Source organism: Euleptes europaea, chromosome 7 (genome assembly GCF_029931775.1).
Source record: "Euleptes europaea isolate rEulEur1 chromosome 7, rEulEur1.hap1, whole genome shotgun sequence".
Taxonomy (NCBI): Eukaryota; Metazoa; Chordata; class Lepidosauria; order Squamata; family Sphaerodactylidae; genus Euleptes; species Euleptes europaea.
Window position 1 is genome coordinate 99,836,190 of NC_079318.1, and position 25,620 is coordinate 99,861,809.

Consider the following 25,620-nt stretch of genomic DNA (forward strand, 5'->3'; position numbering starts at 1 on the left):
AGGTGGGGCTGAGAAAGCTGTGACTAGCCCAAGGTCACCCAGCTGGCTTCATGCGTAGGAGTGGGGAAACCAACCTGGTTCACCAGATTAGCCTCCGCCGTTCATATGGAGGAGAGGGGAATAAAACCCGGTTCTCCAGGTCAAACTCCACGGCTCCAAACCACCACTCTTGACCACTATGCCATGCTGGCTCAAGAGTTTCCAGACCCGCTGAGGCGAGCTGGAGTCATTGCAATTTCCTCCCCACCGCCCCCCTGGACATTTTTCGCTTGGAGCGAGACTCACAGATTAATTTTTAGTCCAGGAGGCCCAGCTGTCTCTCCTCCCTTTTGGGTACAGATTCGGTTGAAAGCCCGGTCGTCTGTTTCTACCCCCCCCCCCAAATCTCTGATCCAAAGTTCTGGGATGCTAGAATTTGTCTGCGTGCCTCATATGGCAGCGTGGGGAGAGGAGGAAGGCCGTGGTTAGTATTCGAAGTAACCTCATTTGTCCTCACACAATTCGAGGAAAAAAGGAGACTGTCCATCTGAGCGGCTTTCTCCGGAATTTCAAAGGAGTAAGGGTCACCTGGCCTGTCTGTTTCCCCAGGTGCGAAGGCGCTCTCCTGCTGGTGGGAGATTTTGGAGGATGACTCCTGTGTGTGTGTGTGTGTGGGGGGGTTCATCCAGCAACCAGCTCCCACCTGGGGTCAGGTGTGGTCCTCTGCGATCTCATGGCAAACTACAGAGCACGGGAGGGGGGCGGCCTCCAATCACCCCTCATAGCTGCCCAGGGAAGAGCTGGAGCTGCTCCCCGCCCCCCGCTCAGAATTTCTCCACGTAGTTCCCTGGGAACAAGCCTTCTTTGCCCCGGATCCGGCCCTGCCACCAGCCGGAAGGATCTGCGGAAGGAGAAGAAGAAGAGTTGTTTTTATGCTGATTTTCTCTACTTTTTAAGGAGACTCAAAACGGGCCTACAATCTCCTTCCCGTCCTCTCCCCACAACAGACACCTTGTGAGGCAGGTGGGGCTGAGCGGTTACCCAGCAGGCTTCATGTGGAGGAGTGGGGAAACCAACCCGGTTCACCAGATGAGCCTCCGCTGCTCATGTGGAGGAGGACTGGGGAATCAAACCCAGTTCTCCAGATCAGACTCTACCGCTCCAAACCACCGCTCTTAACCACACCACCATGCTGGCTCTCAGAACAGATCTGTGGGTCCAACAGCGGCCAGCCAGATGCCCCTGATAAACTGGGCATTAAGAGGCTGGCTATTCCAGTCAGGTATAATGCCTCTGCCCATGGAGGCTCCTGAACTCAAGACCGTCCCAACCACCCTCGCCTCACCTTCCTTGATGATTTCGATGATCTCATCCGCGTTGAAGCTGAGCTCATCTGTGTCTTGGGCGTCATAGGCGTACAGCGCCCGGCACTGCGGGAGGCGGGGCTGAGGTTTCGGCTTGGGTTTGGGCTTGGCCCGGCCTCCTCCCGGGACGGGCTTGGCTTCCTTGGAGAGGCGCCGCTGCAGGCTGAGAAGGAAGCAAGTGTAAAGTGGTGCATATTGGGGCAAAAAAGTACCACATTCATATATACGCTGATGGAATCTGTGCTGGCAGCGACAGACCAAGAAAGGAATCTTGGGGTGGTACTGGATCGCTCGATGAATATGTCAACCCAGTGTGCGACTGCTGTGAAAAAGGCAAATTCCATGCTGGCCATAACTAGACGAGAAATAGAGAATAAAACTGCTGATATCATACTGCCCTTGTACAAATCTATGGAATACTGTGTACAGTTCTGGTCACCACACCTAAACAAGAATATTGCAGAGCTTGAGAAGGTGCAGAAAAGAGCAACCAAAATGATCAGGGGACTAGAGTAACTGTCCTATGGGGAGCGGTTAAGGCTATTAAGCCCGGAAAGAAGGCATTTAAAGGGAGACATGATAGAGGTCTATAAAATTATGCATGGTAGGGAGAGAGTGGACAGGGAGAAGCTTTTCTCCCTCTCTCATAATACCCGAACGCGGGGTCATCTGCTGAAGCTGGAGGGTGAGAGATTCAAAACTGATCAAAGGAAGTATTTCTTCACACAACGCAGAGTTGAATTGTGGAAATCCCTGCCCTAGGATGCGTTGATGGCTGCCGACTTGGAAGGCTTTAAGAGGAGTGGATATATTCATGGAGGAGAGGGCTATCCATGGCTACTAGTCAAAATAGATCCTAGTCATGTTAATAGAATCATAGATTTGGAAGGGACCACCACGGTCATCTAGTCCTTCCTCTTGCAGGCCGGCAAGCTGAGAGGCACGCGAAGGGGCAAAGCAGAAACTCATCCGCTCCTGCTCAGACCCCACGTCTGCTGCCGCGCAAGAAGAGGGTTTATGAGATTTGGTGGACGGTGGAACTGACCAAGACAAGAACAAGAGGAGGCACAGGGGAAGAGGAGATTCTGCCCCAACTGTCAAGCTGCTGGCCACTTCACTAGTGAAAGGACCCCATCCAGGGTGAGAGTTTGGGGATGGCACTCACCCAGCCACGCCCTGGTCTGGGACGTTCATGAAGTCCAGGTTGACATGGGCGGGGGCCGCCTTGGCTCTGGGGCTGGCACCTTGCCGGGGCAGGCTGGGTTGCTCCATGCTGACTTGCCGGGTCATGGAGAGACGTGACTGCCGGACCCCGGGCCCTCTGCTGCCGCCGCCCCGGCTGTTCCACTTCGGGCCTGTCAAAAGAAGAGAGAGGAAGGCGTCAGTCGATGGTGTTGAGGGAAGTGTCAGGCACGCAGCCTGGAGGGTCATAGAATCATAGAGCTGGAAGGGACCACCAGGGTCATCTAGTCCAACCCCCTGCACAGTGCAGGAAATTCACGACTACCTCCTCCCCCCACACCCCCAGTGACCCCTTACTCCATGCCCAGAAGATGGCAAAAAACAACATCAACCCCTCCAGGATCCCTGGTCAATCTGGCCCTGTTCTTGGCCCTCTGCAGTTGGCTCCTGTGTGAGACGGAGTGCTGGACTAGACGGACCACTGGTCTGATCCAGCCAGGTCTTCTTATGTTCTTATGAAGGCCTCAGTCTGTCCCAGTAGCAGCGATCTCATGCCCAGTATAAGGAGACACTTGTTAGCTATGTTATCCTTTGCTTGCAGTTTTAGGCCTGGGAAAGTATTGAGCTGATAAAAATATTTCAGATGGGAAAGTTTTGGGGAAAGTTATTTTGATGAGACAGCTTATGGCCTTCTACCTAGCTGTTTCAGAAATATGTTCGTCATGTGTTAAAGTGAACAGATGTATTTGTGCTGATTTTGCTGATTACAATAGCCAAAAAGGTAGAAGAAGAAAAGTTGGTTTTTATATGCCGACTTTCTCTACCACTTAAGGCAGAATCAAACCGGCTTACAATCACCTTCCCTTCCCCTTCCTACAACAGACACCCTGTGAGGTAGGTGGGGCTGAAAGAGCTGTGACTAGCCCAAGGTCACCCATCTGCCTTTGTGTGTAGGAGTGGGGAAACAAATCCAGTTCACCAGATTAGCCTCCGCCGCTCATGTGGAGGAGTGGGGAATCGAACCTGGTTCTCCAGATCAGACTCCACCGCTCCAAACCACCGCTCTTAACCACTACACTATGCTGGCTCCATGCCGCTCTTAACCAATACACCATGCTGGTACTTAGAAATAGTCACATGATTGTGATAAGTGACTTCAGAGATTAATCAGATAGATAGGTTTTCTCTATAACTATGCATGCTTGAGAAGATCAAATCAGATTTCCTTGGACTGAAGCTCAGCAGTCAGGGATTGAAGGACCCCCTGCGTGGTGAAATATAGAGACCCTTTTGGCTTATTTGATATTCCTTAAGAGAAATGAACAAGAGACTGATTTCTGATTTGTTGTAACAGACAACTAGTTTTGGTATGCATTAAAATAATGTTAGGGTATTTGTTTAATTACATTCTGTAAAAGCTCAATAATTTTAGTTCTCTATTTTATACTGTCTTGTTTACTAAAAAGGACCTTTCCCTTTTTCAATAAAGGATAGAAAGATTCATACAGGTGTCAATTCATTTGCTGGTTACCTGAATAGAGAAACAGAGGACGCGCGGTCCTGGAAATAACATTGTATAATCAAAAGTTGGAAGAGGTGAAAGGCTTTTCTAATTTGATAAAGCAGGGAAAGGTATGATACTGTGAACCACAGCCAAGAGCAACGCCTCGGGAGTATTTTCAGTTTACATCTCTCTAAACGTTACGAGTCAGAAAAACTGATCGTTACAAGTCTCTCTGCCCGGTTGTTGGCCCTCCAGAGGAACTATTTGGCCACCCTGTGAGATGGGATGCTGGACTAGAGGGACCCTCACTGGCCTGATCCAGCAGGTCTCTTCTCAGTGAACTGGAGGCCTTCTGCACGTGGCACTGAGCTCTGCCACTGAGCTCTGACGTTTCTCCCAACAACAGTGGTCTATTACCTGCAGCGCTTGGGGTGTTCCAGCCCGGGGCAGGGGCCCCACCGAGGTAACGGCTCTTCCTGTTATCCTTCCGGGTAGGCCCTGTAATTGGAGCATCCCCCGTCAGCTCTGCAGTTGAAGTTGGCCCCGATCCCCTTGGAACCCACCCAACACAGGAGCAACCTGCACAGAGCTCTAAAATCGGCTCCACCCTCAGCTCTCGGGAGCCCGCCCCATGCCCAAGGAGCCTTTTTGAACTTGATATCATCAATGAAAGTGGAATAGGAGACATAGGATGGTGGAGGGTCATATCTTGGAAGGGATACCTGTCCACACCCCTCTTGTGGAGGGGGGAGGCAACAACCTCCGTTGCCCCCCTAAAAGCTGCCTTTTTTACATCACATTGGAAACTGTTCCTGAACCCCCAATAGTCAGGAAGAAAAAGAGGGGGCCGCACCAAAACAAAAAGAAAGAGAAGAAACGATTGATGCAAGGGAAATAATGCTTTAATAAGTTCTGTAACACCAACACGTTTCACGTGAGCTTCTTCAGAGGGAATCTTTTTCTCCTTCAGCATCCCGTGCAAGAATCATGGGACGCTTAAGAAGAAAAAGATTACCCCTGAAGAAGCTCACGCATTGGGGTTATCTGACCAGATGCGTTTCAGCCTTTTAGAGGCTTTCCTCAGTGGTCATACATACACAATTTCACAATACACATCCTGACACAGAATCATAGTTGGAAGGGACCACCAGGGTCATCTAGTCCAACCCCCTGCACAATGCAGGAAATTCACTACTACCTCCCCCTCCACACCCCCAGTGACCCCTACTCCATACCCAGAAGATGGCCAAGATGCCCTCCCTCTCATGAACTGCCCAAGGTCATAGAATCAGCATTGCTGACAGATGGCCATCTGTTCAAAACCTCCAGGGAAGGAGAGCCCACCACCTCCCGAGGAAGCCTGTTCCACTGAGGAACCGCTCTGACTGTCAGAAAGTTCTTCCTAATGTCTAGACCGAAACTCTTTTGATTTAATTTCAACCCGTTGGTTGAAATTATTCACAAACATTGTTTAAGATAAGAACAAATAAAAGCTTTTCATTTTGTGAGCCTTTGTGTAAGATATAGTTAGTCCGTGTATCCTATATCCTATATGATATGATATCCACTGTACCAGGATGTGTATTACATCAATTAACATGAAGATAAGAATGGCCTCTAAAAGGCCGAAACGCGTCTGGTCAGAATTTGGTCATTATACGCATTAGCATCAACTGTGTATGTGTTTGTAACCATTTATTCTTTGTGCTTTTTAGGAACCCTGCCTTTTAGGCCCTGTGTTTTTAAATACAATTGTGCACACTATACAATATAAGTATATTTATTTGTTGTTACATTAGATAGTATTTAGCTCAACCTTTTTGGTTTCCCCTCACTTTTTGGTTGAGTTTCTCCCCCCCCCCCTTTTACTTTAGTTGCCTTTCTCTAGAGCAGTGGTTCCAAAACTTTTCGGGCCGCCACCCCCTTGGTTCCACAAACTCAACCCCAGCGATCCCTTACCCTATCCTATAAAAAGCATTATTCAAAATAGGGGATTGCATGGCACACTAAAGAAGTTAAGAACGATAAAATTTCAAAACAGTAACAATTAATTGCACATCTATTCAAAATCAAAGTAAACAATTTTAAGTTGAAATTTATTCAACAAAACGGATGAACTTGATATCCAATGGTACCAGCTCTTCAAAGTCTGGAAAAAAAATTCTGATCGTTCCCACCAAATTTGCCAGCATGGTGCCATAGCTTGATCTTTTGTAACTTAAGTGACCAACACAGTTGAAGAGGCCCACCTCTAGCGCCCCACTGCTACCCCCTTGCCTCTTAGTGCCCCCCTAGGTAATCCCACCGCCTCTCCCAGGGGGTGGTACTGCCCACTTTGGGAACCACTGCTCGAGAGTAACATCTGAAGCAGAGCGAGGGTCTTGATGCGGCCATTTCTCGCTAAGGCCGCAGGCTAACCCAGTGGCCGTCTCAGTCAAGAGCCAGGGCTATCTTGGCTCCCCCCCACACTCCGGTTCCTCCCCCTCCCTTTTTCTTCCCCCTTCAACTCACGGGCGTTTCGGGGCAAGCCGGGTCCGATGCTGACGACCAGCACTTTGCCGTTGTTGCGGAGCAGAGCCAGGTCCCCCTGGCAGATTTGGAACTGGATCTGGCGGGAGCCGGCGGCCCCCCAAGGGCCCCACCCGTCCTTCTTCACCTTGAACTCCAGCCTTGGAGCAGAGAGAGGGAAAGACAGAAGAGCAGGCCATGAGCCCAGACCCTGGCAGAAGCTTCTTGGTCGTGGCACCAGAGAGCCAGCGTGATGTCGTGGTTAAGAGCAGTGGTTCGGAACTGTGGGCTCTGATCTGGAGAACCAGGTTTGATTCCCTGCTCCTCCACATGAGTGGTGGAGGCTAATTTGGTGGATTTGTTTCCCCATTCCCACACACAGAGCCAGCTGGGTGACCTTGGGCCAGTCACACTCTCTCAGCCCCACCCACCTCACAGGGTGTCTGCTGTGGGAAGAGGAAGGGAAGGTGATTGTAAGTTTTGAGTCTCCCTTAAGTGGTAGAGAAAGTCAGCATATAAAAACCAACTCCTCCTTCTTTTCTCTACCTTTAAGGAGTCTCAAAGCAGCTTAGAATCAGAGTTGGAAGGGACCACCTGGGTCATCTAGTCCAACCCCCTGCGCAATGCAGGAAATTCACAACTAGCTCCCCCCACTCCATGCCCAGAAGATGGCCAAAATGCCCTCCCTCCCAGGAAGTGCCCAAGGTTGTAGAATCAGCATTGCTGACAGATGGCCAACTACCCTCCGCTGAAAAACCTCCAGGGAAGGAGAGCTCACCACCTCCCGAGGAAGCCTGTTCCACTGAGGAACCGCTCTAATGGTCAGGTTCTTCCTGATGTTTAGACGGAAACTCTGTTGTCTGTGCCTTGATGGCACTTTTCACCCCTCCCCCACAGCCTGGTCCTTTTAACAGGAGTCTACCTTAGAATGCCAGATGGTGGAAATCAGTGCCAGGGGTGGTCATACCCTTCTTCTAAGGTTCCTGGTGGAGTGGCCGGTTGGCCACTGTTGGGAACAGGAAGCTGGACTAGCCTGCAGGGAGCCATGCAGCTACTTACTGGTTGCTGAACTTGACGGCCAGGGGCTTCTGGGCCCTCTCTTCATAGCGCTTGCACAGCAAGCTGAGCAGCTCCGTCTTGAACGTGGACTCCAGGACGCTGTCGTACTGGGGCTCGTGGATGATGATGAAGTCGTCCTGCAGCGTGCTGGGGAAAAGGCAAAGGGCAGAGGTCAGGATCCAGGAGGACACTGGTGTGAACGCCTCAGGGCGGGGGAAGCTTATCCTTGCAGAACTTAAGAGTTGAAGAAGAAGAGTCGGTTTTTATACCCCACGTTTCTCTACTGTAAGGAGTCTCAAAGCAGCTTGCAATCACTTCCCCTCCCCACAACAGACATCCTGTGAGGTAGGTGGAGTTGAGAGAGTACAGAGAGAGCTGTGACTGGCCCAAGTCACCCAGCAGGCTTCATGTGGAGGAGTGGGGAAACCAACCTGGTTCACCAGATTAGAGTCCACCACCCTTAACCACTACGACACTGGCTCTCATTTAAAAAACCATTAAAATCTTCATGAACTTCCAACTGAAGTCTTCCTTGCCGGTCTTCTCCTGCCTGCAGGATTCTTTCAGGGAGCTAACTGAAGTTCCCAAGAATAATTTTCTTGGGGGGGGGGCAGTTGGGTTTCCTGTGGATCCATGGAAGAAGACACAAATAATAGAAGATGCTGTTCAAAAGAGTTTTCATCTAGACATTAGAACTTCCAGACAGAGGGGTTCCTCAGTGGAACAGGCTTCCTCTGGAGGTGGTGAGCTCTCCTTTCCTGGAGGTTTTTAAGCAGAGGCTAGAGGGCCATCTGTCAGCAAGGCTGATACTATGTCCTTAGGCAGATCATGAGGGAGGGCACCTTGGCCATCTTCTGGGCATGGAGTAGGGGGTCACTGGGGATGTGGGGGGGGAGGTAGTTGTGAATTTCCTGCATTGCACAGGGAGTTGGACTAGATGTCCCTGGTGGTCCCTTCCAACTCTATGATTCTATTATTCTAAAACATGCTGGGCTTCTTATGAATTTTTTCCTCCGGCAAGAATCCCGGTGCTGGGAGGCAGCATCTGGGGAGGGGCTCAGCCTCTTTGCCCTGTTTGTTGAGGACTCCTGTGTCAGACAGGATGCTGAACTAGGTGGACCCTCGCTGGTCAGATCCAGCGGACTCTCCTTATGTTCTTAAGCCTTCCAGTTTCTGCACCAGCTTAAAGCTGACCTGGCCTCTCTTCTCCTGGGTTTCCACTTTATTTTTAAAAATTCATATATTGCTTTTCCAGAGAAGTAAAATAACCCAGACCAGAAATGATAAACATGAACAGAGAAATAATTAACCTCAAACTTAAAGACCACAAAGAGCAAAGGAAACAGTTTGCTTCGATATGCTTTAGAAGAAGACAGGACAAATTTAATGGAGGAGAGGCTGAATGGCCATTAGGAATCAAGGAAGGCTCAGATTGCTCAATGGAACCTCCAGATTCAGGGGCAGGGTATCTGAGAGCCAGCGTGGTGTAGTGGTTAAGAGCAGTGGTTTGGAGTGGTGGAGTCTGATCTGGAGAACCGGGTTTGATTCCCCACTCCTCCACATGAGCGGCGGAGGCTAATCTGGTGAACTGGATTTGTTTCCCCCACTCCTCCACACAAAGCCAGCTGGGTGACCTTGGGCTAGTCACACTCTCTCAGCCCCACCTATCTCACAGGATGTCTGTCATTGGGTGTCTGTTGTGGGGAGGGGAAAGGGAAGGTGATTGTAAGCCGGTTTGATTTTGCCTTAAGTAGCAGAGAAAGACGGCATATAAAAACAAACTCTTCTTCTTCTTTGAATACCAGCTGATGGGGGACAAAACAGGGAAGGAATGTTGGTTTCATGGGTGACTCGCAGGCCTTCCAGGAGCAGAAGTTCAGCCACTGTGGGAAATAGGATTCTGGGCTGGAGGAAGCCATCGTTTTCTGATCTTGTTGCTTTCTTCTTTGGTTCGTAAGCACTCACATTCCCAGGAACCCTATTTTCCAAAAGTGACTATCTGCAAGATGCCTGGTGAAGCTGAAAAACTGTCCTGGAAGGACCTACTTCCGAACAGCCCCCGCCGCACCTCTGGGAACTTTCCACAGGTTCCATCCACCAACCAGAGCAAGCAATGTGAGTTTTCTAGGGGAGAGTTTTTTCCTTGCTTGAAACCAGGAACCTGTTCAACCCTCACCTCAAGGAGACCGACTGGATCCTCTCCAACTCGATCTGCCTCTTCAGGACCTCCTTGATGGCCCCTTTATCTGGCCCTTGCTTCACCTTCTCGCGGCCAATCAGGTAGACAAATCTGGGGGTGAGGATCAAGTCCCGTTTCACCGTCTGGAGGAGAAGAGGCAGAGAAGGAAGTTAGGAAACACAGCAGGGTGCAAAGGAGAGGCCAGGCGGGCCCTCAGTGGTAGGGTTGCCAACCTCCAGGCAGTGGCTGGAAATCTTCTGCTATTACAACTGATCTCCAGCCGATAGAGATCAGTTTACCTGGAAAAAATGGCCACCTTTGGCAATTGGACTCAATGTCACTGAAGTCCCTCCCCTTCCCAAACCTCACCCTCCTCAGGCTCCGCCCTGAAAACCTCTCACCGGTGGCGAAGAGGGACCTGACAATCCTACTCAGTGGGCTTGTGAAAGACTTCATACATAGAATCACAGAGTTGGAAGGGACCACCAGGGTCATCTAGTCCAATTCCCTGACAATGCAGGAAACTCACCACTGCCTCCCCACCCCACACCCCCAGTGACCCCTACTCCATGCCCAGAAGGTGGCCAAGGTGCCCTCCCTCTCATCATCTGCCTAAGGTCATAGAATCAGCATTGCTGACAGATGGCCCTCTAGCCTCTGCTTAAAAACCTCCAGGGAACGAGAGCTCACCACCTCCCGAGGAAGCCTGTTCCACTGAGGAACTGCTCTGACAGTCAGAAAGTTCTTCCTAATGTCTAGACGGAAACACTTTTGATATAATTTCCACCCGTTGGTTCTGGTCCGATCTTCTGGGGCAACAGAAAACATCTCAGCACCCTCCTCTATATGACAGGTCCTTCAAGAGCTTGAAGATGGTTATCCTATCCCCTCTCAAGTCTTCTCCTCTCCAGGCTAAACATATCCAGCTCCTTCAATCTTTCCTCATAGGACTTGGTCTCCAGACCCCTCACCATCTTTGTTGCCCTCCTCTGGACCTGTTCCAGCTTGTCTACATCTTTTGCCCAAAACTGAACACAATACTCTAGGTGAGGTCTAACCAGTGCAAAGTTGTTACATGTTGACTAACTTCCTTTCAATTTATCGCGTTTGGCCTTTGGGATTTGTTTTGGAACGGAAAGGCAGGCTGTCCATGCTTCCAATCAATGACTATGCTCAAAACATTACTATATTATAAACTATTATTATAAAAGGAAAAGACCTCCAGCGTTTCAAAAATACACTTTTCTATTATTTTTTTGAACATCTCCTCTTTAAGCCTAGCTAAGAATTTGGTGCCTGTGCCCCCCCTTCTCTCAATCCCATGCACTGGTCATTGTTGCCAGCAGAAGCCTACCTAGATGGACCAATCCATCAGAGTAGCAACAACATTATTTTGTAATAGTTACAACGGTCTAGCAAGGTGGGCCCATACTGCAGGAATAACAGGAATCTGCCTTCTTCAAAGCCATCCAGTCCTGCCGGTGCCAACTAACAGCAGATCTCCTTGGGCAAAGGAAGGCCCCCTTTGACGCCCACTTCCAGAGACCCTTCCTGTGGGGATGCCAGGGGTTGAGGCAGGCCCCTTCTGCATGCCAAGGAGGGGCGCTTCGTTCTGAGCTAACTTAATTCCTCCCAAATAAATTCCTGAGGGTTATTATTAGTCACGACTGTTAGCAGTTAATAAAACATTCTTACTACCAGCAGTAGCCTTTGCACAGAGTAGGGTTGCCAGCTTTGGGTTGGGAAATACCTGGAGATTTTTGGGGCAGAGCCTGAGGAGGGCAGGGTTTGGCGAGGGGAGGGACTTCAATGCCATAGAGTCCAATTGCCAAAGCGGCCATTTTCTCCAGGTGAACTGATCTCTTATCAGCTGGAGATCAGCTGTAATAGTGAGAGATCTCCAGCTACTACCTGGAGGTTGGCAACCCTAGCATAGAGCTTTCAAATCTTCAAAGCATTTCACATATTCTACTTTGCAGTGAGCTTCACAGCAACCACCCTGTAAGGTAGGCAAGTATTTTCCCCACATGAGAATTGCACGCCTAAGGCCACTGAGGGAGTCAGTGGTGGAAACGAGATTCGAACCCGGGACTTCCTGATGTGTAGGCCAGCTGCTGCCGAAGTCTGGTCCAACCCAGCAAATCCTTATTTATTCCGAGGGAAGTCCTCCGGCCCCTCCGCGGCTCACCTTGAACCGCCGGTCGTACTTCACGACGGTGTCGGCAAAGTCTATGCGCTCCCGCCGGCCCACGAAGCGCCGCAGCTCCGGCCGGTTCTCCAGCCCGATGTAGTCGCCCACGAAATTCCGATTGATGCTGTTTCGCCGCCGCTCCTTCTTGTTCAGGACAATGTTGGAGGCTTCAGGACACAGAGACAAGAATCCTCTCGGTGAGGCTACGTGGCAGTTCACCGGCAGGGAGGGGGAAAGCACTCAGGGCAATCCCAGAGGGACCTAAGGATGCTTTTACATGTCCCAGGTGCAGAGCGCCTTCCCACACCCTCCAGGACACCTCCTGGGGCCAAGCCATAGAGTGGCGGCGAGTCGTACCCCCTCGCTGGCCATCGGCACCCAGCTCGAGAGCTGGTGCTGTGGGGCAGAACCCCCCTCACCTTCTTCCCGCATCCGGATGTACTTGCGCACGGCCACGTGCTTCCGCCAGGCCTTCTGAATGACGCGGGCGTAGCCGTCATAACGGCGCTCCCGCATCTCCTCCAGAAGGAAGAGCTAGAGGGGGGAAAGGAAAATGGGGGGGTGAAATATTGATCATGTTGCCTGGAGCCTGCCTCTCTCCAAAGCGGCCCAAAGCAGCCTCATGTCCGGCAATAGATGTATTTATTTATTTACTTTATTAATCGGCTGCCTTTCTCCCCTGTAGGAACCCTAAGCAGCATGCTTCATTCTCCTCCCTTCTGTTTTATCCTCACAACAACCCTGTGAGGTAGGTTAGGCTGAGAGTGTGTTTACCGGTCCAAGGTCATCCAGCGAGCTTCCACGGCAGAGGGGAGATCCCAGAGGGGCTGCCCCCAAACACAGCAGCTCCAAGATGGAATGGGGGCGGGAGGTCATTTTGACATGTCACCTTTGGGTAGGAAAACGTCTCAAGGTTGCCCTGGCAGGTCTCACCAACTTACCAATCTCCTGGTCGGATTTGGGAACCAGAGCCAGGGCCACATCTGTCAAGCCAGGGTAGACCGTAATAAAATCAGGTCGCTTATAGGTGCCCACAAGTGAGGGTGTATCCAGTCAGTACCCTTCCGCCCGCAATTTAAACCCATTATTGCGAGTCCTATCCTCTGCTGTCAACAGGAACAGCTCCCTGCCTTCCTGAGAGACCCAGGTTCGAGTCTCTAGCATGGAAACTCTCAGGATGACCTTGGGCCTGGCACACACTCTCTGCTTAACAACAACAGGGTTGTTGTTGTGAGGATAAAACGGAGGAGAGGAGAATGATTTATACCTACTGGGAGGTGGGGGAAGCAGGGTATAAAAACACACAAGCAAACTCGGACAACTTTAAAAGGGGGTTCAACAGTTTCACCGGAAGGAGCCGTCTATCAAGGGCGAAACAGAACCTCCAAGTTCAGAGGCAATATACCTTGAGGGATTGGGGGCTATTTACTCTGACAGCCTGATCCAACTGGATTCTGCACCTCCCTCAATAGGAGACAGATAAATGATTTTATTTTATTTATTTTATTTTTAGGCTGCCCTTCTCGGCCAAGTCAGGCTAAGAGCGGCCCACAGCCTTTAAAACTATCTAAAATCGGTACATAGTTACATAAAATACAACAATAAAACTAGGCGTCCTTCCTGTCACAGCAGCAATACATCTGTGGTGATAACAACACAGTAACACAAGCAGTAACAACCATTTTTATTATTCAAGGGAAACAGCAGAGGCGGAGAAGGAGGGAAAAGAGGAGACAGCGAATGAAGGGGCCAAAAGGAACCCCCGCGCAGCAGCCATGATTCCTCACTCACCGATTCAGGGGCTTTGATGAAGACCTTGGTCCGGCCCAACTGGAACTGGTCGGGGTCCATGTTGACTGACTTCATCAGGTGCACCACGCCCTGCTTCTCGTCCCCACGCCAGGAAGGCCACGTCTGTGGGGTCAGGATGGCGTACCTAGGCGAGGGAGGGCAGGGGCATCTCAGGGTGCCACAAAAGCTCTTGAGAATACTAGGGAAGGCTGAACGAGGGTTTATGGTCATCCACCCCCCTCCCAAAGGTTTCGCCGGCAGAAACTCCCAGCATCTTTGGGAGCAGGCCTTGGGAAAAGACCCTTCTCTGCCTGAGACCCTCAAGAACTGCTGCCCGTCAGCAGAGAACACACTTGGCTAGACAGACTGACTCGATAGGAGGTGGCTTCATAGGTTCTCTGAGAAGATTCAGGAACCCTCTAGACCAGGGGTCCCCAACGTGGCATCCATGGTACCCGTCAACACTTTTCCTGGTGACTGCCAAGTGCTTTTCGAAAGTGGGCAGGGCAGGGTGGGGCAGGGCAGGTCTTCTTAGTGGCTTTGCACATTACAAGGTATCTCTCCGGTATCAGAGGAGCATGCCTATTATATTCAGTGCTGTGGAACACAGGCAGGACAGTGCTGCAGCAGTGATCTTGTTTGTGGGCCTCCTGGAGGCACCTGGTTGGCTACTGTTGTGAACAGACTGCTGGACTTGGTGGTCCTTGGTCTGATCCAGCAGGGTTTTTCTTAGGTTCTTATGTTCTTAAGGTATCCTGCTAAAAAGAGCTTCTGCCTGAAATATTTAAGAATTACTATTAGAGTTAGGCGTAACTGCGCTCCCTGACATTTTGTGGTTGGCTCCGCCTCCTGCGGCAGCCATTTTGTGGCTGCTCCCACTACCCTGTCTCAGAATTCCACAAGTGCCTGCAGGCTGGAAAAGGGTGGGGACCCTTGCTCGAGATGGCGACAGAGTTCAGGCAGAAAACAACTCCTTCCCTGGAGGTCTTTAAGCAGAGGCTAGATGGCCATCTGTCAGCAAGGCTGATTCTGTGAACTTGGGCAGATCATGAGTGGGAGGGCAGGAAGGGTTGCTTCGGTGCTTGGCTCTCACGGCCCTTTCTTGCGTGCCCAGGGAAATACCGATAGCCACTTCGGGATCAGGAAGCAATTTCCCTCCAAGCCAGATTGGCCAGGGATCCTGGAGGGTTTGTTTCCAATCTTCTGGGAACGGAGCAGGGGTTACTGGGCTGTGCATCTGAGGAAGTGAGCTCTGACTCTTGAAAACTGGAATAAATACTAAATAAGTCTTTAAACTGCTTCTCTCACAATCTCTCTCGGCTTTTTATGATCAGTTGGCAATTCTTCTCCATCCGGGCGAAGAGAAGTTGAGGTCAACTGGGAATAACCTCACAGGTTGGACCCGCTTTCCATCACCCCTTCCTGCTATGCAGGTCTTACCTGTGGAGAAATTTCTGGAAGGCCCTCCGATAGGCGTAGCCAGCTCGGCGCACCCGGATATTCTCCCGCAGGCCCAGGTACTCCACCTGGTGCTTCACCCTGCAAGCAAGAAGGGATCCGTTTAGTGGCTCATCAACTTCACTGGTAGCCTGCCTTTCGTGGAAGGCTCATCTACCTCTGATGGCTGATAGTTGCTGGTGGACACATCTGAGAATAAGGCCCGTCAGTCCAGCAACCAATTCCTGCAGGAACCACCCAATCCCCTCGCAGGCACAGCCCATGAGCAGGGCAGGAAGGCAACACCCCTGCCCTGTTGACTGCCTCTGCCAGCTGGTTCTCAAAGATAGACTGCCTCTGCACATGGAGGCTCCTTTTAGCTGTCACAGCTAATTTCCCTGAATGGGCCTCTCCCTCTTCCTCTTCCTTCTCCTCCCCTGTAAGTGCATCTAGTCTCTTTCTAAAGCTGCGTACTCCCTTGGCTCACGCTCTTTGCGACATAGAGTTGTATAAAGTAATTATGGTGTGTGTGTGTCAAAAGAAGCACTTTCCTACTAGACCCCGGCTTTCACCCCCAAACTGGAAACCAATTTGGTTCGACGGCCTTCAGCAACTCTCTCTCTTACACACACATCCAGAAAGAGCAGGTTCTTGCGACCAAGCCGACGGAATAACTTGTTAGTCACGGCGTAAGAATCCCTTCCCTCTTCTTCCACGGAACTGGCAGCCTTGTTGAAGAACCCAGGGGTGCCTCCCCCTCCCAAAAAGGGGCACGATACTCGAGGGACCCCCACCTGCTCTCCTCCCAGTCACGGGGTCTCTTGGTCTCGTTGGGCTTGATGCAGCGAATGTAGTGTGGGGTGCATTTCATCAGGGTGCCCACCAAGTCGTTGGCTTGTTTCTTTGGGGGGGGGGGGGAGAGAAGACAAAAAAAAAGGTAACCCTCAAATCCATTTGCCAAGTGTGATCGGCTTTGCCGGGCAACTACATTGGGGATGTCAAAAGTCATGTTATTTATGCACCCGCTCCCACCCCATTCAAGCTAGCACCCTCCATATAAATAAGCACAAGGAAGAAGAAGAAGAGTTGCTTTTCATATGCCGACTTTCTCTACCACTTAAGGGAGACTCAAACCAGCTTACAATCACCTTCCCCTCCCCACAACAGATACCCTGTAAGATAGGTGGGGCTGAGAGAGCTCTAAGAGAGCTGTGACTGGCCCAAGGACACCCAGCAGGCCTCATGTGGAGGAGTGGGGAATCAAACTCAGTTCTCCAGATTAGAGTCTGCCACTCATGTGGAGGAGTGAGGAATCAAACCTGGCTCTCCAGATTAGAGTCCACCACTCCTAACCATTACACCATGCTGGCTCTCCAGTGGGAGAGCTACTGGAAACAAATTTTCTCCCCAGATGGATCAGGCTGGCTATGGAAGTCCCGCTGGACCTGCCACGGCCAAGAGGCCCAGTAGCTAGCCTGCTTCTGGCCTCAAGGTAAGGTGTCTTCTGCCACCTTGCTGAGCTGCACATGATGACCAGGTCTGAGCGTGAAGTGATCCTAAGATCTTCCTGGATCGAACCAAGGCCTGTCTACCTCAGCATCCTTTGCAAGAATCCCAGCAACCAGCAGGACTGATGTGGTCCCCTATGGTTACTGTGTCCCCCCGCTCCCCTGGGCCCTGTTCTAGCCAGCACAGACAAGCGCAATGAGCCGATCCCAGAACGCCTGGAGAAGCAATGGACCAAGCCTCCAGATGCTTCTTACGCTGCTCTGGTTAGACCTCAACTAGAGTACTGTGTTCAGTTTTGGGCACCACAATTTCAGAAGGATGTAGACAAGCTGGAAAGGGCCAGAGAAGGGCAACAAAGATGGTGAGGGGTCTGGAGACCAAGTCCTATGAGGAAAGACTGAAGGAGCTGGGTATGTTTAGCCTGAAGAGGAGAAGACTGAGAGGTGATATCATAACCATGCTCAAGTCCTTGAAGAGCTGTCATATAGAGGAGGGTGCCGAGTTGTTTTCTGTTGCCCCAGAAGGTCGGAACAGAACCAACGGGTTGAAATTAAATCCAAAGAGTTTCCGTCTAGACATCTGGAAGAATTTTCTGACAGTCAGAGCGGTTCCTCAGTGGAACAGGCTTCCTTGGGAGGTGGTGAGCTCTCCTTCCCTGGAGGTTTTTAAGCAGAGGCTAGATGGCCATCTTTCAGCAATGCTGACTCTATGACCTTAGGCAGATGATGAGAGGGAGGGTATCTTGGCCATCTTCTGGGCATGGAGTAGGGATCACTGGGGGTGTGGAGGGGGGAGGTAGTTGTGAATTTCCTGCATTGTGCAGGGGGTTGGACAAGATGGCCCTGGTGGTTCCTTCCAACTCTATGATTCTATGACTCTTAACAGAGGGACGAGCAGAGACAGACTGCCTGGAAGGTACAGAGTTCTGCAACGAGGGAGATCCTGCCATAGACACACACACACACACACCCGCAGAAAGAAAGCACCCTCTTTGCACTGCTAATCTCATACAGGGCCTTATGGGAGAGGCAGCAGCTGCCTCAGGTCAGCGGCAGGCACCCTCCCTCCCTCCCCAAACAACTGGCAAAAAACGTTTATTCTTGCTAATTCTTCCAGTGGAAGAAGATGGACTTCTGACTGATGGGATTGGGGGAGGCACGGATTTGTTAAAGCTAAGAATTCCCGGCCCCACAAACAGACCGCAACCCCGTCTGCCGCAACCCCTGCTCTGCACAATACCTTGATTTTACTGCCGGCCGTGGTGGGGCGTCCTTTCTTCTCAATATTCAGGCTTTCTGGAAACAGGTCTCGGATGAAGGGGCTTTAGGAGAAGAAGGGAAATGGAAATCAGCTTCTGTGAAATGACCCCCCCCCAAACCACCATTTACAACCCAGTCCTAACAAACCTAAGTTTTTCCCAGGCTGTCCTTCATTTTATCTCCCACACACCCTAGAAATCTTGTCGGTCTCTATGGTGCTACTGGACACCAATCTAGCTTTTCCGTCTCCCAACATCACTATGAAATAAACCAATAATGGGCCCATTTTGCAGAAAGGACAAACTGAGGCTGAGAGTGGTATGTCCTATTCGGACACTCGAGAGGCGCTGAGAGGAAAATAGGCGAAAAAATCCTACTCTTAACAGTACGAAGGGACAAGGCTGCCAGGAGAGGGCTAGAAAGGAGCCATCGCAAGGGAGAGAAGAGAGTTCTGGCCCTCTACCTCATTTCTATTCAGGTATGGTGTGATATAGTTACTACAGTATCAACCTATGAACTGGGAGACCCAAGTTTGAATCCCCACCCCTGACATGGAAGCTCGCTGGGTGTCCTTGGGTCAGTCACACTCTCTCAGCCAGACCGACCTCACAGGGCTGTTGTGAGGATAAAATGGAGGGGAGAAGATCCAAGTAAATTGCTTTGGGTCCCCGATGGGGAGAAAGGCAGGGCACAAACAAGTGAATACTCCAGCCAATATTCTCCATGCAGTGCATTTAAAGAAGAAGATGAAGAAGAAGAATTAGAAGAGTTGATTTTTATATGCTGACTTTCTCTACCACTTAAGGCAGAATCAAACCGGCTCACAATCACCTTCCCTTCCCCTCCCCACAACAGACACCCAGTGAGGTAGGTGGGGCTGAAAGAGTGTGACTAGCCCAAGGTCACCCAGCAGGCTTCATGTGTAGGAGTGAGAAAACAAATCCAGTTCACCGGATTAGCCTCCGCCGCTCATGTGGAGGAGTGGGGAATCGAACCCGGTTCTCCAGATCAGAGTCCACCGCTCCAAACCACCATTCTTAACCACTACACCATGCTGGCTCTCATATAAATAAATAAGTGAATACTCCAGCCAATATTCTCCATGCAGTGCATTTAAAGCTGAATCCTAGAGAAACTGCCGGGGTTGTGGTTTTTCAAGGTTTTTTTCTCAGCGTTGTCTCGTCAAAGATCCCAATTCCTCTCTCAGAACAACCGATCCACAGTGTGCCTCACTGCTGAACCAGTTTTGGAACAGGTCTATCTCTGAGGTGTGGGCACGGGCGGATGGCCTCTCTGCCTCCTCCCACCTGGCTCCGCTTCTTCCATCACAATAAATCTGTCCCCACCTGTGTCGTCTGGGGGGGGCTGCTTCCCCCTCCCCACTGGGGTCTTTCCCATACTCACAGCTCACTGCTCTGCATCAGCTCGATGAGGTCCGTAAACAGAACGTCACGATTTCGTTCGCAGAAGCCCTCCATGTCGTAGGACACCTGCCGGTCAGAAATGGGACTAATAAGAGGGCTCGTGATGCCCCTACCACCCGGAAAGCCCCCCACCCCACCTCAGCAACCTCCTGTTGGCAGCAGAGGATAGGACTCCCAATAATGGGTTTAAATTGTGGCAGGAAAGGTACCAGCTAGATATTAGGAAAAAATTTTTTACAGGAAGAGTTGTTCGACAGTGGAATCAGCTTCCCAGGGAGGTGGTGAGCTTCCCCTCACTGGCAGTCTTTAAGCAGAGGTGGACAAGTACTTGTCAGGGATGCTCTGGGCTGATCCTGCAATGAGCCAGGGGTTGGACCAGATGATCAGGAGCCTGGAGACCAAGCCCTATGAAGAAAGGCTGAGGGACTAGGGAGTGTTCAGCCTGGAGAAGAGGAGGTTGGGGGGGGGGGGACACACGATTGCTCTCTTGAAGTATTTGAAGGGCTGCCACTTAGAGGAGGGCAGGGAGCTGTTCCTGTTGGCAGCAGAGGATAGGACTTGCAATAATGGGTTTAAATTGCGGGCGGAAAGGTACCAGCTGGATATTAGGAAAAAGTTTTTTACAGTAAGAGTTGTTGGACAGTGGAATGAGCTACCTAGGGAGGTGGTGAGCTCCCCCTCACTGGCAGTCTTCAGGCAGTGACTGGACAAGCACTTGTCAGGGATGCTCTGGGCTGATCCTGCATTGAGCCAGGGGTTGGACTAGATGGCCTCTATGACCCCTTCCAACTCTATGGTTCTATGATTCATTACTAAAGGGAAGTCTGGGGGAAAAACTTGGATAGGAAATCTGTAAACTTGGAAGTCTTTAGTCTACTGTCTTTGTCCAAGAAGACACAAAAGGGTCAAGATCAGCCATTTTAAAAGATCAGGAAGAAAATCCTGATCTAATAGGAAAAAAATCTGAATTTCACCACAGCTTTCCAAGCTAACAGGGAGATGGAGCCAAGACCAGCCTCTAAATATAAGTTAAGAGTTTGAAATACAATTAGGCACTTGAAAGAGGGTTGTCACATTCCCACCCTGCCTGTGGCTTCCTAGAGTGACCGCAGAGGGCCCCAGGCCAGGCCTGACCATCCCTGAAGAGTGGGGGGGGTTTACCTTGCCGGCATAGTGGTGGATGACGAAGCCCTTGTTCCAGCTGTTGAAGTGGGGGTGGGTGCCCAGGGCCGTCTGGAGCTTCTGCAGCAGGGTGTGGTCGGCCCCTTCCCCCTTGGCATGCATGGTGGCGCAGACGTCGTCCAGGATGCTCATGAGCCCTGGAGGGTTCTGGGGGAGGAAGGCAGAAGTCACGCGCAAGCAAAGAACGCACTGGTCCTTCTAGGAAGCCCCACCCGGCCACCCACCAGAAGCAGGCCAGGGCAGAGCTGCGTGGCAGGCAGAAACAGGGCAAGCCCGTTCCATCACCTCACAGATCCCTGGGTATTGCTCTCCAGCGGTGGTGATGGAGCTGCTGGGAACTCCGGTGGTGGAGGCTCAGTGCCCACACCCAAACTACAACTCCCAGAGTTCTGAGGGGGAGGCCTTCACAGCTGAAGCAGCACAAAACTCCCACAAGCGCCCAGTGCGGAAGCGCCTGACCCTTGTCGCCTCCGGCCACCCCCTCTGTGCTCACCACTTTGTTCTCAATGAGGTCGCAGACCACCTTGTTGTTGAAGTAATCGATGGGGCTCCAGCGAATGCCCTCCTGGACGTATTCTTCCTGCAGGGTGGGGGGAAGATCAGGGAGGAAGATGAGAGACGAGGATGGGCCATCAATCGCAGCTGACTTATGGTGACCCCGTAGGGGTCAGCATGGTGTAGTGGTTAAGAGCAGTGGTTTGGAGCGGTGGACTCTGATCTGAAGAACCAGGTTTGATTCCTCCACTCCTCCACAGGAGCGGCGGAGGCTAATCTGGTGAACTGGATTTGTTTCCCCACTCCTACACACGAAGCCGGCTGGGTGACCTTGGGCTACTCACAGCTCTCTTAGAGCTCTCTCAGCCCCACCTACCTCACAGGGTGTCTGTTGTGGGGAAGGGAAGGCAATTGTAATCCAGTTTGAGTCTCCCTCAGGTGGTGGAGAAAGTCAGCATATAAAAACCAACTCTTCTTCTTCTTGTCAAGGCAAGAAATGAGCAGAGGTGGTTTGCCATTGCCTGCCTCTGCATAGAAACCCTGGACTTCCCAGGTGGTCTCCCATCCAAACACCAACCAGGGCTGGCCCTGCTTAGTTTCTAAGATCTGATATGATGGGGCTAGCCTGGGACATCCAGGTCAAAGCAGAGACAAACAGGTGGTTTGCTGTCGCCTGCCTCTTTGTAAAGACCCTGGACTTCCCTGGTGGTCTCCCATCCAAATACTAACCAGGGCCGACCCTGCTTAACTTCCCAGGTATGGAGAGATCAGGCTAGACTTGGTCATCCAGGTCGGGGTCAAAACAACTTACCAGTCCTAGATGAATGGATGCTATCAATTACAGAGACATTTAGTTTCTATCAGCAATAACACATGCTGACTGTTTAGCAGGCAGCCCATACTTCAAACCATTTCGGCCCATTTCCCAGGGGTCGAAAGGACCACTTTGGACTCACCTGCTCGGCCTTCAGGGTCAGCTCAATAAAGATCTGCTGCAACTTCTCATTCACAAAATTGATGCAGAACTGTTCAAAGCCATTTTTCTGGGAGGGGGCAAAAGGGAGAGGGTTAGGGGGGCAGGAAGAACCCCTCTGGAAGAAGGATGGGAGACCGGGGGGGGGGGCAGAGCAGAATGCAGCCTGGCAGAATTTTGTGGATTCCCACCCCTCCACCCCGTTCTGCAAAATCCCATTGAATCTAAAGTTCAGGAACCAGATTTCCTTTCCAAGATGCAGACTGAGAACACATGAAGCCATTATTAGGGCCTCTGAGCTTATGGGGAGGGGCCGTGGCTCAGTGGTAGAGCCTCTGCTTGGCATGCAGAAGGTCCCAGGTTCAATCCCCGGCATCTCCAGTTAAAGGGACCAGGCAAGTAGGTGATGTGAAAGACCTCTGCCTGAGACCCTAGAGAGCTGCTGCCAGTCTGAGTAGACAATACTGACTTTGATGGACCCAGGGTGTGATTCAGTATAAGGCAGCTTCATGTGCTCATGCAGAGTGGGGAACTCTTTGCAACTCCAATGTATCTAAAATTCTGGGAAAGGATTCAGGAGGCATGACCACTCCAGAAGTTTTGTATCCCACAAATCACGACGGCTGTAAAGTTTAGTCCATTAATAGGACTTCAGATTTCTAAAAGCATGAATTACTTTAAATAAAACTACTCACAAAACCCACCAATGTCAAAACTGGGAGAAAGAAGGGCTTTCTGTGGATTGAATCCATCAACAAATCATACTTATTAACAATATTTATAGCCTGCCTTTCTCACAGAAGACTGAAGGTGGAATACACAGTGTACGTCAATGCAGTCAATAGGACGGGACATCCAATAAGCAACGTAATAGGATCAGGTTGCAGAAATAAAAACCACTACTCAATTAATATCTGTTTAACTGAGCAACAGACGAAGCCATTAAAAGGACTTCTCCCAGGTGTTTTTCCTTCCCAGCTGTGCCTGTTGAGGTCAAGCCACAGAAATGGGGAACCTACTTTGACAAGACCCTCAGAAAATACCAACAGCAACCAACAGCACCCAGGGAGCTGCAGCCACTCAGGGGATTTTCCCCCATGGCTCGGGGAAATTGGTCACAGCCTCTTGGTGTTGTTACCTGGAAGATCTCAAAGCCGTAGATATCCAGGACACCAATGCTGTATTCCTGCCGGTCCTTCTGCATGGCCTTGTTGACTGCCTGAGAATGGAAGAGAAAGAGTACAAAGAAGAAGAGGAAGGAAGAAGTTAATGTTGGGTGAGGAGGGAGAAAAATTAAGAGTCAGGTCATACAGAGGGCCTCTTGAGCCAGGAGGCAGAACAACCATTCATAGACTGGCTCCACAGGACCTGATTCGTTTTTACATTTGGCACGGGAAAAAGAAATCTGACTTCAGAATAATCCACACTGCAGGTGCCCAGAAAACTCTGGTGGTGGTGGAAAGTCCTGTCAAGTCGCAGCTGACTTATGGTAACCCGGTAGGGATTTCAAGGCAAAAGGTTAACAGAGGTGGTTTGCCATGGCCTGCCTCTGGGTAGCAACCCTGGAATTCCTTGGAGGTCTCCCATTCCAGTACTAACCAGGGCCACCCTGCTTAGTTTCTGAGATCTGACAAGATTGGGCTAGTTTTCCGTGCTCGCAAATCATAACAACTAACAAGACCATTCGACTCCACTGACCCCCCAATGGAACAGGGGAAGCACACAACACTAAACAAATAAAATACATAAACAGGTTTCAAATGGGCAATGTGCCTTTGAGGGGGTTTGAGCGGCAGGCATCTTTTAAGGGTGGGGAAAGAAGGGAGAAATTTGGGGTTTGTTAATTTGGGGTTTATTTAGGGTTTTCATTGGAATTTTAATAATTTTAAAAAAATTATTGTAAGCTGCCTTGTACCATGAGGAAAGAGTATAAATGTTTTAATAAATAAATAAACACGTTTATGATGGGATTCACACCAACTATCTCTCTCCCCCTCTCCCTGTCTCAACTCCTCCCCTTTCCTCTCGGTTGGTAAAAATTCCCCTGAACAATTCCCTCTACCATAACAATTTCTTCTTTGTGGCCTTGAAAGGAGTGAGTTTTGAATCACAAAAGCTTATTCCGGGATGCATCTTGTCAGTCCTTGAGGTGCCACTGGACTAGGGTTGCCATCCTCCAGCTGGGCTAGCAAAATACGACATGCTGGTAGGAAATTAGCAAAAGGAAAACAATTATTTCAGCAACGTGGATCACCACTTAAGTTCTATACATACATTTACAAACCAGTAGCATGCAGGTTATATACCCCAATGATACATACAGTACAATGTACAATTATTCCAACCACTAAACAAAACGTAATAAGGAAACTAAAGCAAGCCGAGGCGCTTGAGACTGACGTGCAGACTCCTCAAGCACCTCGACTTGCCAACTTACACAGAAAACAGCACTGTAGCCAGAAAAGCCAGAGCTATCTGGTGTGAACGATTACCACAAACAATATTATGCTGAATATGTAAGTGTGTAATAAATTCAAAACTCGCAGTAGGAATGAAATACCGTAATACAATAAATATACGATATGTGTGTTTCACATCAATATCAGGGTTCAAACGTCCTTGGATTCCGGAAAATCGATGGGTTTCCGGTAAAGTCCCATTTCGCTCAAGCTTCATCAAACATGGAAATCCTGAGACGATGCATTTGCTGGAATCCAAGGACGTTTGAACCCTGATATTGATGTGAAACACACATATCGTATATTTATTGTATTATTTCATTCCTACTGCAAGCTTTGAATTTATTACACACTTGCATATTCAGCATAATATTGTTTGTGGTAATTGTTCACATCAGATAGCTCTGGCTTTTCTGGCTACAGTGCTGTTTTTTGCTTTGTTAATATTCCCACTTTGGCACTTATCAGTTTTTTGAGTACCAAACACAGAAAACCAAGCAAGAATGTAAGCGCTGAGACATTTGGAACTTTGTCATTGCGTCTGTAGCTTTAACGGGCTGAGGACGCTTCACTGAACTCTCCACTGCTTTAGTTTCCATATTACGTTTTGTTTAGTGGTTGGAATAATTGTACATTGTACTGCATGTATCATTGGGGTATATAACTTGCATGCTACTGGTTTGTAAATATATGTATAGAACTTAAGTGGTGGTCCACGTTGCTGAAATAACTGTTTTCCTTTTGCCAGTCCTCCAGGTGGAGCCTGGAGATCCCCCAGAATTACAACTGATCTCCAGACTGCAGAAGTCAGTTCCCCTGGAGAAAATGGCTGCGTTGCAGGGTAACGTCTATGGCATTATACCCACCGAGGTCCCTCTGCTCCCCCAACTCTGCCCTCCTCAGGGTCCATTAGCAAATTTCCAGGAATTTCCCAACCTGGAATTAGCAACCCTAGCGGGAGTCACATGAACACAGGAACACATGAAGCTGCCTTATACTGAATCAGACCCTTGGCCCATCAAAGTGAGTACTGTCTACTCAGACCGGCAGCGGCTCTCCAGGGTCTCAGGCAGAGGTTTTTCATATCACCTACTTGCCTGGCGCCTTTCACTGGAGATGCCGGAG

At 50.2% G+C, this 25,620-nt stretch overlaps 1 protein-coding gene across 1 annotated transcript in view; it reads right to left on the reverse strand.

Annotated features, from left to right (window-relative positions):
* Nucleotides 1-803: 803 nt before the first annotated feature.
* LOC130480925 (unconventional myosin-Ie-like) overlaps nucleotides 804-25,620 on the reverse strand; it is a 59,053-nt gene continuing 34,236 nt past the window's right edge. The window contains exons 11-28 of the mRNA XM_056853549.1: nucleotides 23,175-23,255; nucleotides 22,020-22,106; nucleotides 21,062-21,148; nucleotides 20,548-20,715; nucleotides 19,367-19,452; nucleotides 17,943-18,024; nucleotides 15,989-16,095; nucleotides 15,198-15,296; nucleotides 13,758-13,902; nucleotides 12,386-12,500; nucleotides 11,964-12,133; nucleotides 9,773-9,918; nucleotides 7,597-7,743; nucleotides 6,541-6,698; nucleotides 4,431-4,527; nucleotides 2,509-2,667; nucleotides 1,325-1,506; nucleotides 804-880 (exon numbers count right to left, since the gene is read on the reverse strand). Coding sequence (XP_056709527.1) covers nucleotides 804-880; nucleotides 1,325-1,506; nucleotides 2,509-2,667; nucleotides 4,431-4,527; nucleotides 6,541-6,698; nucleotides 7,597-7,743; nucleotides 9,773-9,918; nucleotides 11,964-12,133; nucleotides 12,386-12,500; nucleotides 13,758-13,902; nucleotides 15,198-15,296; nucleotides 15,989-16,095; nucleotides 17,943-18,024; nucleotides 19,367-19,452; nucleotides 20,548-20,715; nucleotides 21,062-21,148; nucleotides 22,020-22,106; nucleotides 23,175-23,255 — 2,193 coding nt within the window. The remainder of the gene's footprint in view (nucleotides 881-1,324; nucleotides 1,507-2,508; nucleotides 2,668-4,430; nucleotides 4,528-6,540; nucleotides 6,699-7,596; nucleotides 7,744-9,772; nucleotides 9,919-11,963; nucleotides 12,134-12,385; nucleotides 12,501-13,757; nucleotides 13,903-15,197; nucleotides 15,297-15,988; nucleotides 16,096-17,942; nucleotides 18,025-19,366; nucleotides 19,453-20,547; nucleotides 20,716-21,061; nucleotides 21,149-22,019; nucleotides 22,107-23,174; nucleotides 23,256-25,620) is intronic.